This window comes from Pieris napi, chromosome Z, assembly GCF_905475465.1.
Source record: "Pieris napi chromosome Z, ilPieNapi1.2, whole genome shotgun sequence".
Lineage (NCBI taxonomy): Eukaryota > Metazoa > Arthropoda > Insecta > Lepidoptera > Pieridae > Pieris > Pieris napi.
Window position 1 is genome coordinate 12,400,072 of NC_062259.1, and position 24,768 is coordinate 12,424,839.

Sequence of the window (24,768 nt, forward strand, 5' to 3'; positions counted from 1 at the left end):
GGGGACTGCTGCGGTATAATAGACTTCCACAAAATATAAAAAGAGCAGACAGTCTGGCAATATTTAAATTTAGACTAAAAGACCGTCTCTTGAGTGATCCCAGTTACCTGCGTAAATAAAAGCCCACCCAAGTTCTACTTCGCTAATTGATCCTTGAAGCTCTTCAATGACCCATGATAAATTGATCTTTAGTATATAAGTTCTCACAATCAACAACAAGGAAAATTCAATCCCCTCTACAATCAACCTCTATTTTTATTCTAATAAAAAATAGATCTAAAAAAAAGTTTCCAAGAAATAATATACATGGCAAAACAAACTTTTGCCGGGTCAGCTAGTATATATATATATATATTTAAGAAAGAAGAAATCAAAATTACAATTTTATGGTTGAAGGTGATAGAAAGTACGCAGGGTGCTATTTGGGATGTGCCCTTCCCCGCAGTCACTGTTTGCGATATTAACGTCATATCAAAAAAAGCGGCCCGGTCTCTTTCAAATAACTTGTGAGTATCATTTTATTATTAACAGTTATATAATAAGAATATATTTTATCATCATCATCAATGGCTCTTCAGCCCCTTATGGGCTTTAACCGCCGCATGTATATATTATACATCGCCATAGTAATCTCGTGCTATGCAAGATTACGGTAATCTTCTTAATATATATAAATTACGTGTCACGTTGTTTGTCCGCGATGGACTCCTAAACTATCGAACCGATATCAATCAAATTTGCACACCGTGTGTAGTTTGATCCAACTTAAAAGATAGGATAGCTTACATCTCAATTTATACCCGCAATATTATTTTATTGCAAAATATTTGTTTATTATTTGATAGTCACAATTCTAACAGATGGCTTGTTGCTGTGTTGAACATTAGCTACAATTTAATGGCATAACCACCAAAAAAGCATAGTGGTCCCGTTGGACTGGTGTTTTCCTACCGTTTCTCTTGAATAGTTTGCTACTATGTAATATAACAAAAACCTTAGCCACAGCAACGCTTGGCCGGTCTGCTAGTTATTATATATTTTTTAATGATATAAATATTAATAATGATATTAAAATGCTGCGATAAAATCTTACATTTAAAATAAACCTAGAACATTAGTGTAAAGTCTGTATAACCTCAGTCATGTAACGAAAAGCTCTCTATAACGTAAAAATGAGTAAATTTTTTTTGGTTGAACTCAAAACCCATACATTAATTCAGTCTTTCTAACGCAACAGACATTCTCTATTACGAAGAAATATTTTCATATTTAGACTAAAGTGTAATTGTTGTTATAATCAGCTTACAAGACTAACCAACCTATTGAGGTGCCGACATTTCTGAGGACAATTTAGGACGCCTAAGGTCACAAACAGCCGTCGCCTTTGTGATTGTTAATTGCATTAACACGTATGCCATTATTCTTAGATTACATGGCCTGTAGGAAATTTTGGTCTCAGTAATGCCTCATCATCACCTATCTATTATACATATAAATTACAAAATTAATAAATAAAACACATTAATATTATATAAAAGTCTGACACAAAATTCCAATCCAAAGGGGGCAATAGATACTTCTAGATATTATCTAATTTATATCTGTTTACTAAACAATAATCAAAATATAAGTTAATCTTTTAAGTGACACTTGTTAAAATAAGTAAAAAAAAAATTGAATTTACATTAAAACTAGGAAAAATCTTTCCGCCACTGTTTTTTCGTTTTATTGCTACTGAAGCATATGTTCACATGTCAGTATCATGTACGAAAAATGATTTTCACGTGTGATATACGCTAGATAAGAATAATTTTACAGTCATTCTTTGATAAGATTTAATTTCAGGACCTTGCCACGTCATGTAACACCGGACTATGTCTTTAAGGCTTTAAAGCTAACACCTCTTTTGTTCCTTGGAGCAATAAAGGAAAAAGACAAAGAGCAACTGAACATACTTCAAGATGTAATCGATACTAATGGCATTACGCTTAAGACCTTGTTCACAACGGTAAGATCTTCTTATCATAATTAATGTTATATGAATAGAGGCAAGAAGGTCTAGCGACTAAGCGACACACAATCCGGAGCACGTTATTTACTAGGGTGTGTAATGGACATTGCATTCAATTAACATGATATAAATGTATTAAAATTGTAGATTGTTTCCTTATCGCCTTGACGTAACCGAAGTCGAAATGTTTTAGGATATGACAGGTTACATAAAGATAGTACAATTAGGCCGGATGTGTTTTATTTGTATAGACAACCGAAAAGTGTATAAAATAAATTATCAAGTAAGAACGTATTGGAAATAAATAATTAAAATGAACGGTTCAAACAAAACAACATCAATTTAATTAACATTACTTAGGAGATTCCTCGAATACATTTTAATAAAAACATCCCACAGAGTTAGAAGTTACTAAGAAAATTAAATAGCGCTTGGAAATATAAATATTATTAGAATGAAGGACATTGGAATAGTTAATTAAATAAAACAGTAATTAAGATAAAATACATTAAGAAAATTCTGTAAATCAAGGAGAAATAAAGGATTTTTGTAATATATTTTAATCAGTTTATTGTGAGTCTAATTAATTTCGCTTTTTACAGTTATCACCGACATCCTCTTGCGATAATCTGATTCAACGTTGTATGTGGAAGAATATAATGTACAGATGCGATCAGCTGTTTCAACAGGTGACAATAAAAGTAGGCACGTGCTGTTCCTTCAACTACTTTGCTATCGATGATTTAGACAGTCAGTGAGTACTTATACAAACTTCATACCAACATTTAGATCCCTTTTAGTAGTGAAGAATTAGATTTTATGAATAATCAACTTTTGTTTGAACCTGGATAACCTTTGTAAGAAATTTCTTTAGATTTTTCTATAACCCTAAAAAATAAAATACTAATATTAAACAGAGGAAATTTTTGTATTTATGTATACGTATGTAGGTAGGGGTCTGGCATGCACTCAGACACCCTGATTTTCAAAGGTTTAGCGCCCTATTTCACACATCAACCCTCCACACGCACATCATCCCTTAGGGACATTGGCTATATTTATTTCCAAAATATTTTAAAAATCGATGCCCAGCTGTGCGGTGTCGGGACGGGTCGCTTGTAGTTGACAACAGTAGATTACATTATTTAAATAAGACGATGTATTGAGTACTCTTCAGCAATGGTCAGACATCCAGATCAAATTATTTATATTTCAAATTTCGCTGGAATTTCATAATAGTGACAAATCATTTATCGGTGTTTTAATTTATTATTGAAACTTGAGACGTAGGCGTCGTTCAATATATTGTCCGAATATAGATAGTATTTGTGTGTTACATGGATATATTATGTTTTAGTTAATATTTATAGTATATACGTTACAACAACGAGAGCTAAATATTAAATAAGCGGATTAAAATTATAATGTCATATTTCGATTATGGATTATAATATGTTATTAAAGGATTCTCAATGAGGTAACAATCGTATTGATAAGATATTTATTAGTTGAGTGTCTCTGTTGTTTTTTAATAAAATATTATCATTTTAATTTTATCTTTATAAGCTTGAAGCTCCACGCCTAATAAAAACTTCCTATTGTTGATAGCATAATGCTAGAGAATTTTTTCACCAAGCTGTAAAATACTGTGTAGACAGATGATAATTTACCTATTGATATCAAAGTTTACGGCTTAATAAGTCTAAGCGGGCATAAAAGAATTTGCATAAAAAAACAAAAACTTTGCCAACCATACAACCATTAGCAAAAGTTAATTAATATCGTAATGGAATTATTATATGATCGGATTAGTATCAGACTCGTGAAATTAATAAGGGCCCGGAGTTTTTCTTTGTTTAAACCAAACCAAAGTTAATACGTAATGTTGATGTTATTATTGTTTCCAACTGATCATTGGTTGGATTCACTTTACACAGCAACAGCTTAGATAATTTTACAAACGCTCAAGATTTTCACAAATAAAACTTAATAGAGTGCTTCAAAAATAACGAATTCATTGAAGTCAATTCCTGCTTAATAGAAAAATCTATTTGCCTACGCCTTTCTGAGAGAGAGACAAATTCTATGAAAATAAGTGGGTTTCGATTTCTCTTATAGGGATGTCAAACGTGGACCTAATTAAATTAAAAAGTGAATTGATCTCGTTGAAGTCACCGCCAGCAAATGGCTTCACCCAACAAAAAACAGACAATATTGATAGAAAATGATGGCTAGGCTCTTATTTAAGTCAGATTCTAATACTATTATAAAATTCCAGAGTAATTAAAAAACTTAAATACATTCAAGTTAAAACCCTCTTAGTTCAATATTGCATGGATGACTTTTAAACGGGCTACATTAATCGAAGTTATTGTTATTGTTTCGTAATTATAATTCACGCGGGTCTTGGCTCAGATTGCATCTCTTCTTTGATAATTTTTACAGTCGCGACTAAATGCACTAATAATGTTTTTTTATAGCTACATGATACTTCTGGGCCTTATTATAAAAGCAAGTGTTTACCGTTCAAATAGAAATAATAATCTGTTAGTACATCAAAACTCTCGACTCTCCCAGAGATTAGAGATGCATTGTTAATTGATTCGCTACCCTTTCATTATAGAAACCTGGATTTATTGCAAATGTCTACCCCTCGCCGAGTAGCCTCTTGTGGTTATCAGACAGCATTGACAGTGCTGTTGAAAGTAGATGTGGATGACTACTACAGCTCAGGGATCGCATCACAAGGAATATTGGTAAGTGCTTTAAGCTTGAGGACTAGAATATCATAGTATCTTATGTTACGATATATAAACGATAATAATTGTGACTTGTTTTTGGGTCCACATAAAATAATTAAGGCGACGCGATACAATACATCTGTACTAGGTTCTAAGGGTTATGGGATTTTACTTAGTATAAGTGTAAAAGTGTAGTATAATAGATTTTGCACTTGTGTCACAGTAAAATCTCCTACGTACATGGCACGTCTTAAGATTAGATTATTTTCCATACACGTTTCCTTTATTATATCATGAAACGCGGTTTTTTTAAACCTAGCTCATCTTGTCGTGTTTGCTCACTTCCTAATCAGAGGATGGTGGAAGGAACTTAAGCTGGTAGGATACGCCTAAATGTAAGAAACCTGACTCTGTGGCAAAAAAAAACAGTATTTCTTAGAAAGTTGCAATGCCGACTTTATCACCTACTACTTAGGTCCATCTTGCAATGTACAAATAATGTTGCATCAGTCATACTTCGAGTGCTCATAGAACCACCCCACTCATTACTTTACGCTTAGGGCAGTTGTTACGAGCTATTGATTTTTGCTACGTATTTAACAGATTAAAATAATTTGTATCTATATTTCAATCCCTCATAAGTGAGGTCTTTATAACGAACTTTTGAGTATGAACTAAACAAACTGATACATTTTAAAGTTTCAGCGTTGCAGTATGATGCGGTAATATATAACCATTAATGTATTACTGTCGTAGAAAACCTTGCATTTGATTGGCTGCACTTGCAAATTTTATCGTGGGCACGATGTTTAATTAAAAAAATGATAGCAATTATCAATTAAAACACACAATAATTATTGAAATCATTAGTGTAATTTACATGCTATTTTACAGGTATTCATAGATAACGCCTACAATATACCTGACCAAGATACGCCCGCTAGAATGGTTTCTCCATCCACCGAGGTCTTGATTGCATTAGCGCCTGAACGGACTTATAGCACTTCGGGAATTAAGGCCTTCACGCCTGAACAACGACAGTGTTATTTTCACAACGAGGTAATACTAAAATTAATATTGGGATATCCCAATTTGCAATTCGGTTTATTAGGCATAATGTAGCATTTTAATAGTGGAAAAAAAAAATTGTGGCGCTACAACCTCTTGAAATCTTGGCCTCAGATTTCTGAATCTGTTTCATGATCATTTTTAAATCTAATAGGCAAGTAGGTGATAAGCCTCCAGTGCCTGACACACGCCGTCGACTCTTTGGGTCTGACAAGTCGGTTTTCTCACGATGTTTTCCTTCACCGATCGAGCAAGTGTTAAATGCGTACATAGAAAGATAGTCCATTGGTGCACAGCCAGGGATCGAACTTACGACCTCAGGTATGAGAGTCGCACGCTGAAGCCACTAGGCCAACACTGCTCCTTAATAGTGAAAAGTTGGTCTGTTAGTTTATAATTGTTTTCTTTACAAATGCATTTTCTTCTGTACGACAAACAATTAAGTATTTTTAGGAAAGAATATCTTTGCGATTTAGATCAAATCCAATTGAAACTATAAATAGATGTACTATGAGTCGGAAATTAATACCTGTAGGCAGCCCTCGTAGTAAAGGTTGAATGAACGTAACACAAAAGTTCGTATGATCGATTCGTTAAAAACAGCTGATCAGGGGAGCGAAGGGCAGTGACCCTTTTCATCTTTCGATCGTGAGCTGTGTCTATAAAATTTTAATATGACATATTATCCAAACTTTTCATCAAAAAAAATATGTAAATATTTCACTAATGAAAAAATTGGTAAAAATAACACGTGAACATGCACAGTTTTATCAGATACTTTATCATACTGATTTTAGAAATAAAATATTTAAATGTATTATTACTTATAAATTATATATAAAGCTGTCGAAAATTTATCAACAACGATAATCGTTTTCTCTTCAATTATTGCAAGTTCATAATTTAAAATATCATCTGAGTAGGTAAATAATTTAAATATAAATTTTTATTTTTACTTTTAACGCGAGAATAATAATCAAGTGGGTCTAAACAAATAGGTTTTATTTCAGATTGAATATAGTTAGGAAGTGGATTCCATGTCTATAAAGCGAACACATTACATTTCATTTAAGCATGTTGTCTGTTGATGATATTATAACTCGTACCATAGCGGTGACGTTTGATTATTAACTGACAGTTTAATGTATAGAATTATTAAGTTTGTAACTTGTGTTAGGTGTGGTGTGTGTCTCCAATATCTAACAATTCCAGCGTTAATACTAGCTTAGATATGTTCTAGATAGTTTAGTTATGTTACTGAGACACAAATGACTGAATGGTTCGGTGAGGAAATTGGTAGCGCTTTGTGTACTTAACGTAACAGTTATTGTGTCGCCAAACCACTCACGCTTCACGTGAGATGAACATTCGGATTATATCATATAAGCCAATTATTGTCCAACTCACCGTAAGGTCTATTGATTAGTGTTACCATGGTTACGATGTTAATTCTACAAAATGAAATTGTCTCAATAATATCAAATCCTGTACTAACTTTTGAAGGTTTACATCTTATGGAGCGTTAGGGATAAACGATGAGAGTAAATTTGTACGATGCACACGCACACCCTTACAAAAAACCGACAACCTGAAGTTAGCTATAGTCAACATTTTAGTTTTTTTGAAGTTATACTTTTTTTTGGCGCGTTAGGGAAAAATGATGAGAGTAAATGTTTTCTATTGTTAGTGTAGTTTTTTCTACAGATGTGGAATAATAGATACAATTCTTAAAAAGATTTTTATCTTGATACGACAAAGAAGTATAACTTCTAACGCGTGTACATTAGTACACACACGATTTTTTAATTAATGCCGGTATTATTAGTCGATGAAACGATTCCCTGCATTTGTCTTGGCTTTATATTTTGGGTACTACTTTTTTTCTATCATATTTTGGGTCTACCCTGTCGTAGTATCATTTTCATTTTACTTTAAGTTAACATATAAGTTTTATCGTTTTGTATTTGATAAAAGTCAATAAAGTTTATAGACAAAACAGAGTTCGTTGGTATTAAAAGGCGGAAGCAAATTCACGATAAATACTACACTTATCGAAATTATTATCAAAGTTTTAAATTTATTCGCCAACCAATCGAATGTTGCATTTAGATGTGCGTATTTCATTTATCGGAACACAACCATTGACGCAAATATATTTTAAGATATTATTTATCTAATAATTTATATCGGTACATAGGTCTGTCAATATAATGATAAAACACTAGGCGACATTATAACTATGATCTTGCACGATTCAACGAATCTGTAATATATACAGGCTGGCCAAAAAGTCGTGGATCAAACGCAACTAAGGGATAGATGAGGTCATCAGCTGCAAAAATTGTTCTACGGGAGGTTCTTAAACTGAACCCCTGCAGAGTTATATTTTTTTTGCGTTTTTATAAGAACATTGACTTTTTATACTAATTCTTATGAAAATTAGAAAAAATCTACACCTGTATATTTTTCATAATATCCACTAAATTGGTACTGACGAGTCCTTGCGCTAGACATGCTATTTATGGTCGTTTATTGGGTGTATTAATAAAAATTATATTAAGGTATACGATATAAATATTTCTCAAATAATAACTTTTTGTTTACTTCGTACCCCACTGTGATAAAAAAATACTCTACCGAAAAGTGACCCTGTATTACAAGTTTTGGCGCATTTAATAGGGATTCTGAAAAGGTATTACATATGGCCATGAGTGGCTCTTAAAACGATGCCTATTGAGCCTGGTTTAGTTTTTATGTATAGAATATATATATTGATTTGAATGGGAACCAAATAAACAGCGGTGAAGTGAAGTAAGCCGTGCGTTTATTCATAAATGATTTGATGATTATTTTCATAGCATCTAAAAGAAGTTGGTCAATTACATGAATATTTATTTTGGTAGGTCCAAATTATATAATTAGGCCGGGAGATAGTAACAAGAAATAGTTAGTCATTTGTACCAGTTTTTTTTTTAATCATGGCATTCACGTCGGTATGGCGGGCTGTTAGTCACACCGGAGAAGTATGGCATGACACTGCCGCCTCTTATTTTTATATGGACTATCGGAAAATACTAGACTTTTTGTGGAACAAATCGTTTAAAAGTCGTAAATATTCCGACGATTCGACTAACGCTCACGCGCTTGGGCCGCCGGTGCTAGCGCTATGACCATCAAAATTCTTTATTTAATTTCGTAATAAGACCCATGTAGAACCGCCATACTGGTACAAATGTCTAACTATTTTGTGTCACTATGTCCCGGCCGTAAATCTTGTAAATTTAATAGATGATCCAATAGCTTTTGTCGCATTTGTTACATTGATAAATGTCTATTTTATTTATATAATCCGTGACATTGATTGTTGAAAGATAATTCCTTAAAATGGCCTTACTTGAAACTAATCGAACCAGTAATAATTCTTTATCATTTTGATTGATTGTATTTATCTCTTATGCAAAATAAATTTGCGTAGTTTTTTGTTATTTATAAATTGTACCAATTCTAAATTTGAAGTGTAGTGCATAGTGAATTCTAAAGCTTCGGTACTAGTGAACACTTTGGCATATCCGTATAATTAGTTCTCAGCGATACTTGAGGCGTTTAGCAAAAAATTGCGGCGTACACCGGCTTCGCATAACGGAACATTTCTTTATATATTTTGAAAATAAATCAGTCCAGTAGTATTTAATTTGGTTAAAGTAGGTAATGAGGTTTGTTACTGATTGTAATAAACCAAGGTCCTTATTGTCACGTGTCACGTGTAAAATATGAACATAAGGAATGCAATAAAGATTTGATTTTGAGTCTGATTTACGGCCAAAATTAATAATGTATCATCAATCTATGATTATAACCAATCTTGGACTGATTCATATCTAAAGACCGATCTCCAATCTGCATGCCAATAAACATTTCTGCTATCCGATTGTTTATTTGACAAAAGATTGACAGCAATCTTTTGCGTGATCCTTGCCTCTCGACCGCGTTTCGTTCAATGCAATATGTTGTGTTCAAGCATACCAAAACTTTGCTGTTTTTGGAACGAAATAAAATAAGTAAGACTTAGGGTCTGTTTCACAATGTATGGATAAAGTAGCAAATAGCTATGCAACGTTTTGTTTGTTTTTTTGTTACGAACAAATAAAGTTACAAAATTCTATAGAAAAACATAGAACCTTAACCTTTTTGTTGGTCATTTAATATTACTTGTAATGAAACGGGCTGTCATTGTCATATGGTATTTTTGTTTGTTAGGTTATTGAGTATTTTAGTACATATTATTACAAATATAAATTTTCTCTGAGTAGTTTGTGTATGTTGTTTTTGTGATTCGAGGTTGGTTCTTTAACTTAAAAAAATGTCTACGCAAAAACGTGAAAGAAGCGTCAATTTCAGCCGGGAAGAAGTTGACCTTCTAACTTCGCTTGTTGCTGACCATAAAAATATATTAGAAAATAAAAAGAGTGACTCAGTCACCTGGCAGGAGAAAGAGCGGTGCTGGAAGACGCTGGAGGCGCTGTTTAATAGCACAAGTGGGGTAAACTTTCGCAGTGCTAAAGCTTAAAGAGGGCTTCAAGAAAAAAGTCTGCCTTGATACATGCTGAAACATATCGTACAGGAGGTGGCCCTAGTGCTGCTACTCCTCTTACTCCCTATCGAGGAAAAAGTCAAAGACATGATATTGTTGTCTGTCGAAGGAAATGAAAGTCAATTGAAAGGAAGAGCTTCTAAATAAGAGAAAGCAATGGGCATTTGAAGAGGAAGAAAGAGAGCATAAAAGAGAATTATGGGCCATAGAAAAAAATATATTGTTAAATAAATTAGAAAAATAAAAGATTTTGTGCCTGGAGCGAGGATGTATTGTATTAAAAATTTGTATTTTTATTTAAATAAAAGCATTGAATTTTTATTTAATTTATCTCAAAAATTTTGTAATTTATAAAATATTATAGTAATAAAGCAAAATAATCACTTATAAGATTACTTCGCACACTTGCATTTCCCACGTTGTCAATTGCGCTTTGATCAATATCATCAGCTTGTTCATCTACTTGTTGCAGTAGTTCAAAATGTTCATCTCGCATATCAATAGCAATATTGTGCAACACTGCACATGCCACTATCACGGCTTGTACACGAGATACTTGAAGCAAAACCTTTTTTGACAAACCGATTTTGGGGAACCGATTTTTTCCAAACACCATATTATGTCCTTTCCACGACATTTCTGCTTCGTATTTGAGATTCGTTATAAAGATGTTCTGCTGGAGTCTTGAGGTTTTGAAGTGGAGTTAGTAGGTAGTAATCTATAGTAACAAATATTTCTGGTTGTAGCTAATATTTAAAATTTTTTTACAAAAGTTGATGAAAAGATGAAACCTGCAAGAAGTCATATATAGACATCACTTTGTGTAAAAGTGTCTCCAAAGCTTCTTTTGTTAACCTAAATCTAAATGTGAATTCGGCGTCATTCACGCTCTGGATATAATAAATTCTTGTCTTCTTATGTCTTCGCACAGAAGTACGTTGTCTTCTTCCAGCTTCAGAATTACTATCCCAATCGGATAATTGCATTTAAACTTCCAAATCACTATCACTAGAACTGGAAGATGACGAAGATGAATAAATTTTCCCAATGAATATTAAGTTAGGTCGCAATCCCAAACCCAAATCATACGAGTTTCACCGATAGCAATCCGAGATTGATTTGGCCAATCGAAGCACTGTCAAAATGGACAGATAGGTTGTTGGCATGAGTAAACATTCATTTTCATACAGAGGGCAATCTTCAATCTCTTATCCGCCCTCTGAACGATTGGTTGAATAATTAGATTGGTATCTCAGTCCATGTATTGAATATTGGCATGCTTTTCTTTAGAAATGGATTGAATTGTCAGTCTATGACAGCTAAAATTGGATTGAGATTGCATATTGGTTTTGGCCGTAAGACTACAACGAAAATCGTTATAAATTATTGACCAATTTAAAACGATTTTTTTTCTCACAACACACAGATACGAGGCGGCACTGAAAATTTCGGGAATCAAGGAAGTGTCACAACATTACTATTTAAAAATGTATTTATTGCTTTTCGAAGTATTCTCCGCGAAATTTGAAACATTTCTCATACGATGGAACCAATCATTGAAGCAACCATTCTATTCGGAAGTTGGGGTCTCCAAAATGGCCGTTTTGTAGGCGTCCACAGCTTCTTCAGGTGATGTAAATCTCTGACCACGGAATTTATTCTTTATTTTAGGGAAAGTATAGAAATAATTAGGGCTTAGGTCGGGGCTGTACGGCGGATGGTCTAATAATTCTATGTTTTCTTGCTCTAAAAACTCTTTTGTTCTGTGCGCGGTGTGAGAACTCGCATTGTCGTGATGGAGGATGATGCGGCGGTTGCAGTTCTCTTTACGGAGTTCAGAAACGACCTGTGGCAAACAAATGTTAGCATACCATTCTGCATTAACCGTTCTTTGTCCCTCAAGAGGAATAGTCGCAACATGGCCGGTTTTGGAGACAAACGTGGCCACCATTTTTTTTTGCAACACTCCGTGAACGAACAATTTTCGTTGGCTCTAACTCATTTTCGAACACCCAAACTCGTGACTGGTTTTTTGTTTCGGGTTCGTACGCGTATATCAGGATTCGTCACCTGATACGATGTTGTATACAGCATTTGAGGATCCTGCGTGGAATCTTTCGAGAGTTCTGACGTACCAAGTAACGCGAGCCGCTTTTTGCTCTTCACAGAGCGAATGCGGTATCCATCGGGAAAACAACTTTTTTACACCTAATTGTTCATGCAAGATTATTTGTATTTGACTCATGCCAATGTCTAAAGTTGCCTGAATTTCGCGGTATGTCACATGTCGATCTTCCTCAATCAGCTTACGCACAGCATCAACGTTTTTTTGGGTGACTGCAGTTTTTGAACGACCTTGACGGGGATCATCACTGAGCTTGACACGTCCTCGTTGAAATTTAGCAAACAAGCGATAAATTGTGGTTTTGGATGGGGCTTCATCACCAAATGCAGAAATCTACCGGTCAACACACAGTTTTTGTGATAAATTACTTCGAAAGTCATAATAAATCATCGCTCTTGAATTTTCTCGAGTCAATTCCATTTTCTCAACGACTAAACAAGTTTGACAAAACTTTGTGAAAAGACCGAGAATCTTTTTTAAAAAAATAAATGGTATTCGATTTAAAAAAAAAGGAGTTTTCAATTAAATATGACAGGAACAGCGGTATTATTACATTCCCGATACTTTTAGTGCAGCCTATGTATTCAAAGAGTTCTATAAATGAATTTTGAAAGTTTAAATTTACATTGTCAATGAAAATTTAAACTGTCCGGCCCGGAAAACCTTTCAGCGCCGAGGTATAAATGCATTACGAGACTGCATACGAAAGCTGAAAAAAATCTATAACTCTATTCCAACCGATAAAAGAACTCTAAAGCCAGAAAACCAATTAGTCTTTAAATCAAGTCAAAATATTATTCCAAGTATTTTATATAGTTTTGTCTTTGTTTTTGGGGCTTAATGGTGACTGAAGCGCAATACATGACATTTAACATCTCCATCAAATAGCCGATATCCTCACCAACTCCTCTCCCACTTACACGTCGTTAAGCCGTGGCGTGCTACCTGTTGAATGGTATTAGCCAAGAAATCGAGACTCACGCCAGGCAAATGCATACACGTGACTTATTCCTCGTAGTAAAGGCACTCCCAAAAAACTTCAAGCCAAAATCATGGGCTATAAAGAGCAAAAATTTAACCTGCTTACGGACATATATAGTATATAACAGTGGCGTGAATACTGTGAGGCACTATAACAAAACTCCGCAAGTACTTTAAAATGACTAACTTAGATCGCATGCCAGCAAGATGTCAATGACAGTTGTCAGATTTGCCAACATAAGGCAAATAATCAAAAAAGCCGATAATTTAACACACCTGTACTTATTTGCTTGATTGACTACTCAAAAGCATTTTACTACGTTCACTGGGATCAATTGTGGAAGATCCTCACCGACGACGACATCATGGCATCAAATGAACATGACTTGCAGACAGAAAGTGGGAAGTTTGGACTACAATAAATAAATCAAAACTAAAGTGATGACAATCGATAGATCAGAAAAACTCATACACACACGTAGTAGGCGAGTTAGAATACCTCAGTTCCCTTATAAGCAGTCAAGGAGGAAACTAAAACGAAATCAAAAGAAGAACTCAGATGACCAAAGATGCAATGACAAAGCTGTTGTGTTTATGGAAGGACCGGAACAAAGAAGAACAAAGAAGAAATTTGTTGAGACTCAGGTATTTCCGAGTTTCCTTTATAGCGATGCACCTTGGACAATAAGGACATCTGAAAGGAGAAAAATAGATGCTAGGGAATATGGCGTTGGAGGAGGATGCTTAGAATTCCATGCTAAGGAAACAAACGTATCAATACTAAGATAGATTCAGGTAGAAAATCGCCTTTCGGCACTATGTTACCAACACATCCTTAGATTTTTTGGACATGTAATGTGCAGAGATCCAGAAAGTTTAGATAAGCTCATCGTGACTGGCAGAGTTGAGGGCACCAGACTTCGAGGACCCTCTTGTTGGTTCGATCAAGTAAAGGCTCTAACAGGTCTTACTATCATCCAGGTGCAGAAGCTTGCCAAAGGCAGAAGAGAGTGGAAGTTGTGCGGTGCCACTACCACGATCTTCAGAAATGAAGAGTATCAACATTTTGCTAAACCAGTGAAACATAGACTCAAAAATCATTAGCGTACTCTTACACACAAAAGAAATGATTCTTTAATAATCTGAGGTAATATCATTGACGTGTAAAGGGCTATTTGATCGTTTTGTACATTTAAATTAATCTATACATCAATACCGATAACAATTAATCAGTGTATTTTTGTTGTTGGAGTTCATTCTCATGTTTAACAACTTTGTGTTGTTAAATATAAACGTTTAATAAGACACATGCTAGTATCAAATGGACAGATCACTCAGTCGTCAGGTTTAAGATAAATATCTACTAACTTTATCTGTGAGCTCTGATATGAACGCTTGATTCGCCCTTGGTACTAGCAGAGGTTCTGCATGCCGCGAGATATTGATTAATAAATAAATTGACTTATCATTTATTTATTACAGATTACGCAGTATTATGTTCTTTTTCTTTTGATGTAGTACCAGCGGATAATTTATATCGAATACGAACGTTACTAAGGTATCTTTTCTCTAAAGCAGTAATATTTTAGCTGTAGCAGTTTTTTTCATTTCATCAACAATTTAGTATTAAAATATCAAGAAAGACTGTTGACCTCGCCAGAAGAAAACGTTTTGTTTTGACTGAAACCTCAATCTGTTATTCGAACACATATCGATTTTTACATTCTCTAAAAATGTTGGGCTCTAACCTTTAGGCTTTTAATTCGGCTTTAATGGCATACTTATAAAAGAGAATCGTTCTTACGCGAATTGTTTAAACATAGACCTTTATTTCGCCTTAATGTACGTGTGTTTTTAAAGGATCTTAATCAACGCAGATTCTATTGTCAGTCTCCGCCTCAATAAGGCCTACAACGCACTAGCGGCTGGCCGCGATGCAGTGTGCCGCTGCGGTAGGCCTCACATCGATTATTACATGAAACCGCACGATAACGACGCACTGATTTGCGGACAACCGGTTGTTCTAGAGCTGCGACGAGCCGCACCGGTTGAATGATGCGGCACGCCGCGTCCCCACCACGCACTCGGCGCGGTTAGCCGCAAATACCGCGTCCTACCCGCCTCAGTCATCGCTTGTTCCTTGCGCTACACTACGCAGAGTTTTTTTGACGATATTTTCTACGATGATATAAATAAATAACTGCCGCAACTTCTTCAACGTCCATCATGTGCAATATTTCAAGAAGCACTGACGAGTGACAATTGCGGCAGACCGCAATAGGGACGGTTAGCCGGAATACGGCATGCCACTACGGCAGACCGTATATACCGCAGCGGCACACCGCATCGCGGCCAGCCGCTAGTGCGTTGTAGGCCTTAGTTGTCGCAGATCAGCTTCAAGTTGCACTAAACAAAGACACTAGAGCTAAAGAAAACAATAGTCGCTCCACTTGTAATATTTTGTTTTAACAGTCTGTAACTGCCTTAAATGACATTAAACGTTGTTCTATACGAATTTTCACGTTGGCTTTATTTTCTTAGAGAAAAAATCTGTGCGTAGGCTTCAGCGTGTGACTCTCATCCCTGGTAGATCCGATCTCCGTTGCGCATCTAACAAAAGTTTGTACGGTTAAGAAAAATATCATATAGCATGCCGTAGATACAAAAAGTCGACGGCGTGTTTCAGGTACAGGTGGCTGATCACCTTCTTGCCTATTGAAAAAAAAAACAAATGGTCACGAAACAGATAAAGATCCTAGACCTTAACGTTATAGCACCAATGTTTTTTTAATTTATTAAGTTGTACTTATATATAGAGACATAATTTTTTTTTATTTTCCAGGTGACTTTATCAAATTTTAAACAATACTCGTTTCATAACTGTATGGTGTTCCAACGCATACTTGCAATTCAAAGCGAATGTGGTTGTGTGCCTTGGTTTTTTCCAGAACAAGGTATATTTATAAAATTATTTATCAGTCATACTGGTTAACAAAAAACACTGTGCTATCTCTACAAAGAAAGTTTGATATAAAGTAAAAAATTATAACATTTAAAATAATACCATTGATACCTAGAGATGCTTCTTGGGTAAAATTTTGAAATTTTGCATTCTTATTTAAAAGTGATATAACGAGATAACTTTTGATGAAAAGTACCTACTTGTTTAAATAATCTAATTGACAAGTTTTTAATCTCAGATGGCTATCGCGTCTGCAACTTCAGAGATATTGACTGTATAGAGACCCTTCCAGGTAATATTTTCATATAAATTATATTTCAGCGAAACAATACTAGCATCTTTGGCAATATTTCTTTATAAGCAACCTTTGTCTACACTTAGCGCTCAGTTTTGTTTCGTAATATTAAAGTAAAACTTAAAGTAAAAAGCTTAGAAGTCCTTTCAATTCAAATGTTATTTTTAATAAATGATTTCCTTAGAATAAAATCATTATCATCAGAGGTTATAAAACCTGGACCTTAGATTCCACAAGTATGTTTCGCCATTACTATCTCGTGCTTCTTCTTCCACAACTTCTTTCAACCAACTATGGAATCAAAACTAAGGCCTGAAATATCCCACTTTGCTACCAATCGAAAATAAAAATTATAACAAAAAGAACAGGATCTTAGATATACTTTTATAATATAAATTATATTATGATAGCATAGCTATATATAGCATAGTATTGTTGAGTCATAAAATCATATCTTTGTTATATATGACGTCTGTTTTCTCAAAATAAATAAAAATACGATAAAAATAACACTATCAGTATCATTCCAATAATCTTAGTCGATAGAAAATATAGAATTTTTTGAATAGATATTTCTCTCATAGAAACTGTTTAAACTTGCATGAGGATTTTTTTATTTATATTGAAATAGTGTTAATGTATCAGAAAGCTATAGGCTTATTTTTATAAAAGATTTATTTATATATTATTTAACAAACAAATACCCTAAAAGTACTTCAATACACACATACATATACGTACATAGTCAGTTATTATTTTGACTAGATTTCGCAATTACAGCACATACATTGATTGTTTCAGAACGTCTTTCGATCAAAGATTTAGTAAATATGCCGAGATCTATACGGTGTTTGCCGGAGTGTGAGCATTATGACTATCCGTTGGAAGTTGCGATGGGGAAATTGAGCGCCAAAGTACCTTTGAATGGCTTGCCGTTTTTGTAAGACATTTGATATATTTTTTCTTATTTATACCAACCCATAAGAATATTTAAATATTCTTAATAGCCAAAGAGTTCTTCCACTTAGTAATTGTTGCTACATAAGATCTGATTGTTAAATAGTAAATGATACACGTATGCTTACTGCGTTAGAGGATTTAAACTAAAATACTCCGTCTCTAGCGATACGTAGCAAATGGGTAGCCTTAATAAAATAAATAAAAATATAATCAGTGGCTCTACAACCTCTGTTCTGATTTCTGAATCTGTTTTATGATCATTTTTAAATCTAATAGGCAAGTAGGTGATCAGCCTCCAGTGCCTGACACACGCCGTCGACTTTTTGGGTCTAAGACATGACGGTTTCCTCACGATGTTTTCCTTCACCGTTCGAGCTAATGTTGAATACGCACATAGAAAGAAAGACATGGCACAGCCGGGATCAAACCTACGACCTCAGGGATGAGAGTCGCACGTTGAAGCCACTAGGCCATCACTGTTCCAATGTAGCCTTAATATAAATGTTAAAAAAGAGCTAATACCTAATTTAAAAAACTTCAAAGAACACGCAGCAGCCTGGGTAGTTATTAAAAGATTGATTTTATTAAACTAGATATTTTAATAGAAGTCACCATATAAACATGCTTTTAAATAGTCATGAACTTCAATGTATCTAAAATTCAACTCCATATTTAATTTAAAGAACGAGTTACGTTGTAGACTGCTTATAAAGCCATGAGAATAATTATATTTGAGTTTTGTGTTGAATTGCAATTGAGGTATGGACAAAGGAAAAAGAAAAGCTTTTAAAATATCATCGATATGGATGAATTTTATATTTGAAGACTAACTCAAACTTCTTTTAGTCAGGAAGATTACACTCCATAAACTTATTGCAGAATTTATGTATAATAACAATATACATTATTAAAGTTGATTGAAAGAATATACCTGTGATGTAGATCGATGGATGATTGAAAAAACCTAATAAGTAATGTCGATCGTTAACGAGCACGCAGAGCGATGAACTTACTTCTATGAAAAAGTTTTTCAATGCTGATTTAATTTTTCAGCGAAAATGTGAACATAGAAAATTCATCAGTACTTAATATTTTCTTTAACGATTTGGTTTCTACAAGATATCGACGGGATGTTTATCTCAACTGGCAAAATATATTAGGTAATTTTTTATGGATATACAAAAAGATTTGTGATGTATAAGAATTCATGTGGGCATTATTCGTAGAGCTGGACAATATCCCAGACGAAATTATTCATGTGTAAAAAATTGCTACAGAATATGTGATCATTGAATTTCTAAAGATCCTAATAATAGTTCTATATTCATAAATCTCTTTGCCTAGCATATAATATAACACATGTCTGCTTTTATATAATAGCGGCTAGACGATGTGTCTAGCAGCTATTATATAATGTGTACTACATATATTTATTTGTATCGTTCTTTAGTTGCTTAGTTACGTATTCTTATTGAAATCTAAGTTATGTTTTACGTGATCAAGATCTGGACCTTTACCTCGATTTTTGTATCTGTTTCATGATCATTTGTCAATCTAATAAGCAAGTAGGTGATTAGCCTTCTGCGCCTGACCCACGCCAGTTTTGGTCTAAGGCAAGCCTCCTCACTTTGTATTCTTTTACCGTTTGAGCGAATGTTGAATGCGCACATAGAAAGGAAGTCCATTGATGCACCTAGCTCCTTAGACCCAGCCGGGGATCAAACCTACGACCTCAGGAATGAGAGTCGCACGCTGAAGCTACTTGGCCAACACTGCTGTTTTAGTGTTAATAAAAAGTGATAGGTAATGAAAATGACGCAATTATCTTTTATTATGCAACGTAGTCAACTAGTCACCTTTCAGGTTTAAACAGTTTGTTTGTCTTTTTTATTAAACTAAAGTTGAAAGAGTTGTGTAATACGGCGCATGCTGGATCACCTTTAAATTTTTGGCCCGTGATATATTCCTTTATTCGCGGAAATAGTTAGAAGAGAGACTAGGAGCTAGGTCCGGTAAATTTAGAGGAGATTCCATACACACTCAAAGCTTTGTGATATTCCCAGTTTCCTTTGTTCCTGCGCGTCAGAAAACATTATGGACATCCAGTAGGTACCTATTTTTTATACCCCAATGGTTTGTCTAATGCTATGGACAATCTTAAAATTTTCTGCTGTACAACAAACATGCATGAGGATCTGTCAAGACAATGTTTTCAATTTTTTTTATCATTTGTTCAGTTGCGGGCGGCGGTAAAATAATTCAAGGATATTTTACAGCGTGAACTTCAAGTTCATCAATTTTAACGTCCGACAAGACGCAAACAAATAACTTATATTTTTAAAACGAAACAGAATTGATTGTTCTTTTATTATTATTATATTTGATGTCTGCGCTATGCAGAAAAAAAATTTATTTCCAAAAAAGAATATATTTAATTATTAATACCTAGGTAACACTGAAAATGTAAAGCAGATGAAAAACGGCTTAATGTAGAAAGTTGCCAATACTTTTATTGTTTTGAATCTCCGTTCGTCTCTACATATCGTCGCATTCGATGGAACCACTGAGAAAAGCAGTGGGCCCATTCTTCCTTAGGGGTCTCTTCTATGGCATTTTCATACGCTTTCACCGCATCTTCAGGGCTTATCTTTAGTTTTGGGTTCGTAACAATATATACATGCGGATCATCATTGAGATTGCTACGTCCACGCTTAAACTCGTTAAACCTATTGTAAATAGTGGCACAAGATTGGCTTCATTAAGAAATGCTAATCGCAGCCTATCATAGCTTTGTTGTTGAGTATGCCCACAAGGAAAGTCATAATAAATCATTGACCGAAAATTTTCTCGCCAAAGAGTTCTAAAATTGAAATTCAAAAAAGTTTTCATTCAGCAATCTTTCTCACTGGCCAATTCTAAACATTTTCAGTGTAACCCACGTATATAATTACACTCTCCGAACATTATGATAATTACATATCATTTTACGATAATAGCAATTAGCAATTAGGTTGAGTAAATATGCACTACAAGCTTCAGCTACATCATAAATGCACATATCCGAGCTTGACTTAATAGCACTCGTTTAATCCTCTCATTAGGCTTTGGTAAAATCAAAATTCGTTTCATTGTTATATGCATGTCCAATATATGTATCTACCAGCAATCCACTTTAATTTAGCTAATATAAATGAAGTATTTGACCGTTAAATTCTACATTTATTTGCAGAACATAATGCTGTGATGTAGATCTGAAAATATTGAGATCAAAGTTAAATTAAACGTAATAGTTTAGTTCCGGATTCAATTTATATTCTCTTTATGATTTAATGTAAATCCACTTGAGCAAATATTTTTATAAATTCATGTGTATATTTACACTTGTTAGTGTGGCTTCCTCTGATACATCTGTTAATTTCCCTTATATAATTGATCAGATTCGCGTATCTGATTGACATACGTCACAATTTACGCTAACGCCATATATAGGTGCTTGCGGGTGTCAGGATTCAAGATTAGATACCTTTGGGCTAAGAATTTAGTGCTAAACCAAAGCCCATGTAAAATTTTACGTTGTAAATAATCAGCCACTTAATTTGTATGATAAAGGCACAATGTTTACATTCATCGTACACACGTTCTTGTGACGCTACAATACGTTCTTACGTTCTTGTGAATATAGAAAATTCCTTGTGCACGAGTTTCGCATACTCTAAAATCTTCTAGACTCAACTCTTTCGAAATCGCCGCTCATATTTGCATTTGCTTAAAATATAAGGCGAATATGAAATATACTTCTTTTGTCGGAAAATTTAAAATCTGTCTCTTTCATTTATTTTATTTAATTAAAGGCCGCTCGGAACCGTGCAGATTACGTTTCCTTTGTGGCATGTAATTATAAGGATGCATTTCTTTTGGTGCTTTTGACAATATTTTGTATAATGTATTTATGTAATAATAATTGTTAGTTGTACGAGTACGTGTATAAAAGAAATAATTTATCGTACCACGATTAAAAAATTCTCTCGAATCCTTCCGATCCTTATTTCGGTTTTGGTACTATGGAAATCGAATTTAAAAAGTATGTTTTGGTAGTAAAATGATAAAATCGTCACAATTTATTATCTCAATTTGAGTTTCAGTTTGGGTGTTAATTTTTTTTTTAATCTCTCAATGACGTCAAAGTCAACAAACGTTGTGATAATCGTATTAAAATATTATCTTTCAAGAGAAATTGTAGATAAACATTATAATAATCTTAATTAATATAATTAATTAACAATAACTATCAAATTTTATCTAAAATCTTTTCTTCTATTATTTTATATGGTTTATATTTTGTATATATTACGTACATACATTTATTATATATTACCGTAGCGTTGACACGGACGCCTATCACTGTAGGTAAATTAAATGGTCTTTTTGCAGGCTACGGTAATATAATGTTGTATATATTATAGAATAATGTCAAGTACGCGACGCAGTTATTAATGGTTTAACTAGTTCTCATTGAGGAATTCTGATACTCCTATAATAGATGAAAAAAGATGAAATGTGTAAATGAAAAAATATAACAATAACCAAGGCTGGCGGAATATTTATTGGAAACTACGTTTTTATCACATAATAGACCGTCTACAATCGACGGACATGTCTTTATTTTCTTGACTAGAATTCATAGATGTATTTCATATAATTGTATTTTTCGTCCCAAGAAAGAAATAGGGGTTCTTTCGAGAGTCATTTAAAATAATTTGTTTTGTTTGGTCCGTGTTAGTACTCTTTTAATTGCTTTTATATTTTAATTTGTGTGTTGTTTTGAAGGAATTTAAGGACTTCTCAAATTATGTGAAATGTTTCCTTTTTAAAGAAATATTTCCGAAGAAATGTATGCACTTTAAAAATATAAAAGAAGCACTACTCCGCTGGCGAAGCGATCCTAAGTGAGCGTTGGCTTTCGTTACTAAAGAACCTCATTGCCGATCGCGCGCTAAGGCTTCCCAATAATGAGAATTGAAAGTAATTTTCATTTCTATTACATTTGTAATAAGGTCAAAATTATTGTAACAACTTGATATGATTTGAAAAAAACTTTTATACTATTAAATATACATATTTCGAGCGAAGTGCAAAACAATAAAATCTTGATTTAGGAAATGTAATTCGGTAGTGATAAGCAATTGATAAGCGATTGACGACAATACCGACATTGATTTTTTATCATTGTTTTTGGAGTACATTCTTGAAATTACATTAAAAGATTTTAGATATACTGTATGAAGTCAGACCTTGATTATTGACAGCTAAAAGCGGTTTAGAATATGAAAAGATCGGATGGATTTTACAGTTCTACTTTGATATTAAGTGATTTGATTCAGTCCTGCTTTAACTTGAATAATATAACTTTTGAGGGTATATTTTGTATGTATAATCGTTACATACATTTGGCATGTCAAATCTAAAACAGGCATAATATATAAAAGAAAAATTTACAAAGAAACGATGCGAAAGGGTGAAGGGTTAACAAAGCAAAACCCGTAACGCGCTGCAGCGCTGTATTGATTAGGAATAATTACTGCCTTGCCTTTATTAATACGCTAGGCAATATTGGGTTAGTTAAATGTAACATTCGTCAGTGTTCTTTATTAATACTCTTTTAATTTTCAGCTGCTTTTGGAGGTCTTCTTAGCCTCATGCTGGGATTCACATTTATTTCCGGGATTGATTTTGTAATATTTTTCATGTTTCGAATTATATATGATTGCACATTCACCAATAATTGGGAGGGAATGAAATGGACGCCAGCGAGCAAGATTATCAAAGTTGAAGAGAAAAATTTATCTAAGTTTTCTTCTAAGAGGGAGTGGAAAACTAGGTATTAATAACACCATGAAAATCCTTGTAATATACTAAGATACATATAACGAAGTTTTTAATGACTTTTAGTCGCAATTCATGCTTTATGAGACCAATTATTATGAAAGATTTTACTCTTTAAACGTATCTGAAAAATTTACTAAAAACTAAATCGATCTAATTTCTCTCTGAACTCATTTAACTAAATAAATCTTTCGTCTCTTTCAATCACTGTGATGAAAAGAGTTAAGAGACCGATGGGTATTTTAGTTAATATTTTTTTTAAATTATGGGTTTAATACTGATCACTTATAATCCAAAAAATGTCCGTTTACTTTGTATGATTTAAAGAAGGAAAATGCAATGAAACACCTGTATGTCTTTGTGTATTACACAAATATCTAGTGAATGGTTTAAATCATTCTTTATTGACTTTGATCTTGATCCAATTAGAGGCCGTTGAAAGGTAAATAATATTATTTTTTAAACTTCCAATAGATATATTGAGTGACGAATGGACGTTATCAAATGAAGCACTTTTGTAATTCCCACTTCCCTCTTTCATGCACCTAGAAATGTAATTGCATTCGCCTAGAAAATCTTATTTAAAATAAATAATAAGTGAATTTAACATTATATAATCAAAAATTTATATAAAAAATATGTTAGTATTATTATCAACTAATTTTAAGTTATGTAATTGTTTTAGTTTTTAATTAAAGATTATCTATCCGCTTATATTGTAAAAGTTTTTTTTTTAATAAATTCGTTTAATGATTACATATTTATTTGATTGTTTTACGTTATATGGAAACGGCTGTGGCTTTAGAATCTTCAAACCAACATAACTTCCGTGAGTATCAGCTACGACACCTACCTTGCGATTCTGAAACTCACTTTTCGAACTCTCACAGCGGTTTTCACAGCGGCGGTCGCGATCAAATCAGTCGTAAAGCAGTCATTTTATGATTTGGCATTCTGATAAACAATAAACTACAAGCTCCCTCCTTATGTCCGCTACACAAATTATATTTTTCTGGCGCCCTTGGACTTTGGTGATATTCCATGGTTTATATGCTAAAACACACACACAGAAACCTTACACATAAATTTCCATCGATGATTGCCAAGACCAAGATCATTTTCCGCCTAAGAAGCTTCAAGTTATTTTATAA

General features: G+C 33.7%; 1 protein-coding gene across 1 annotated transcript; it reads left to right on the plus strand.

The window, feature by feature from the left end:
* The first annotated feature begins 402 nt into the window (after positions 1–402).
* Positions 403–23,775, plus strand: LOC125062877 (sodium channel protein Nach-like). The gene is made up of 10 exons (XM_047669106.1): positions 403–506; positions 1,846–2,008; positions 2,614–2,765; positions 4,635–4,767; positions 5,647–5,811; positions 16,360–16,471; positions 16,718–16,771; positions 17,576–17,714; positions 18,788–18,894; positions 23,405–23,775. The coding sequence occupies exons 3-10, from the start codon at positions 2,656–2,658 to the stop codon at positions 23,617–23,619; spliced, it is 1,035 nt and encodes a 344-aa protein (XP_047525062.1). The 5' UTR covers positions 403–506; positions 1,846–2,008; positions 2,614–2,655; the 3' UTR covers positions 23,620–23,775.
* Positions 23,776–24,768: the final 993 nt, after the last annotated feature.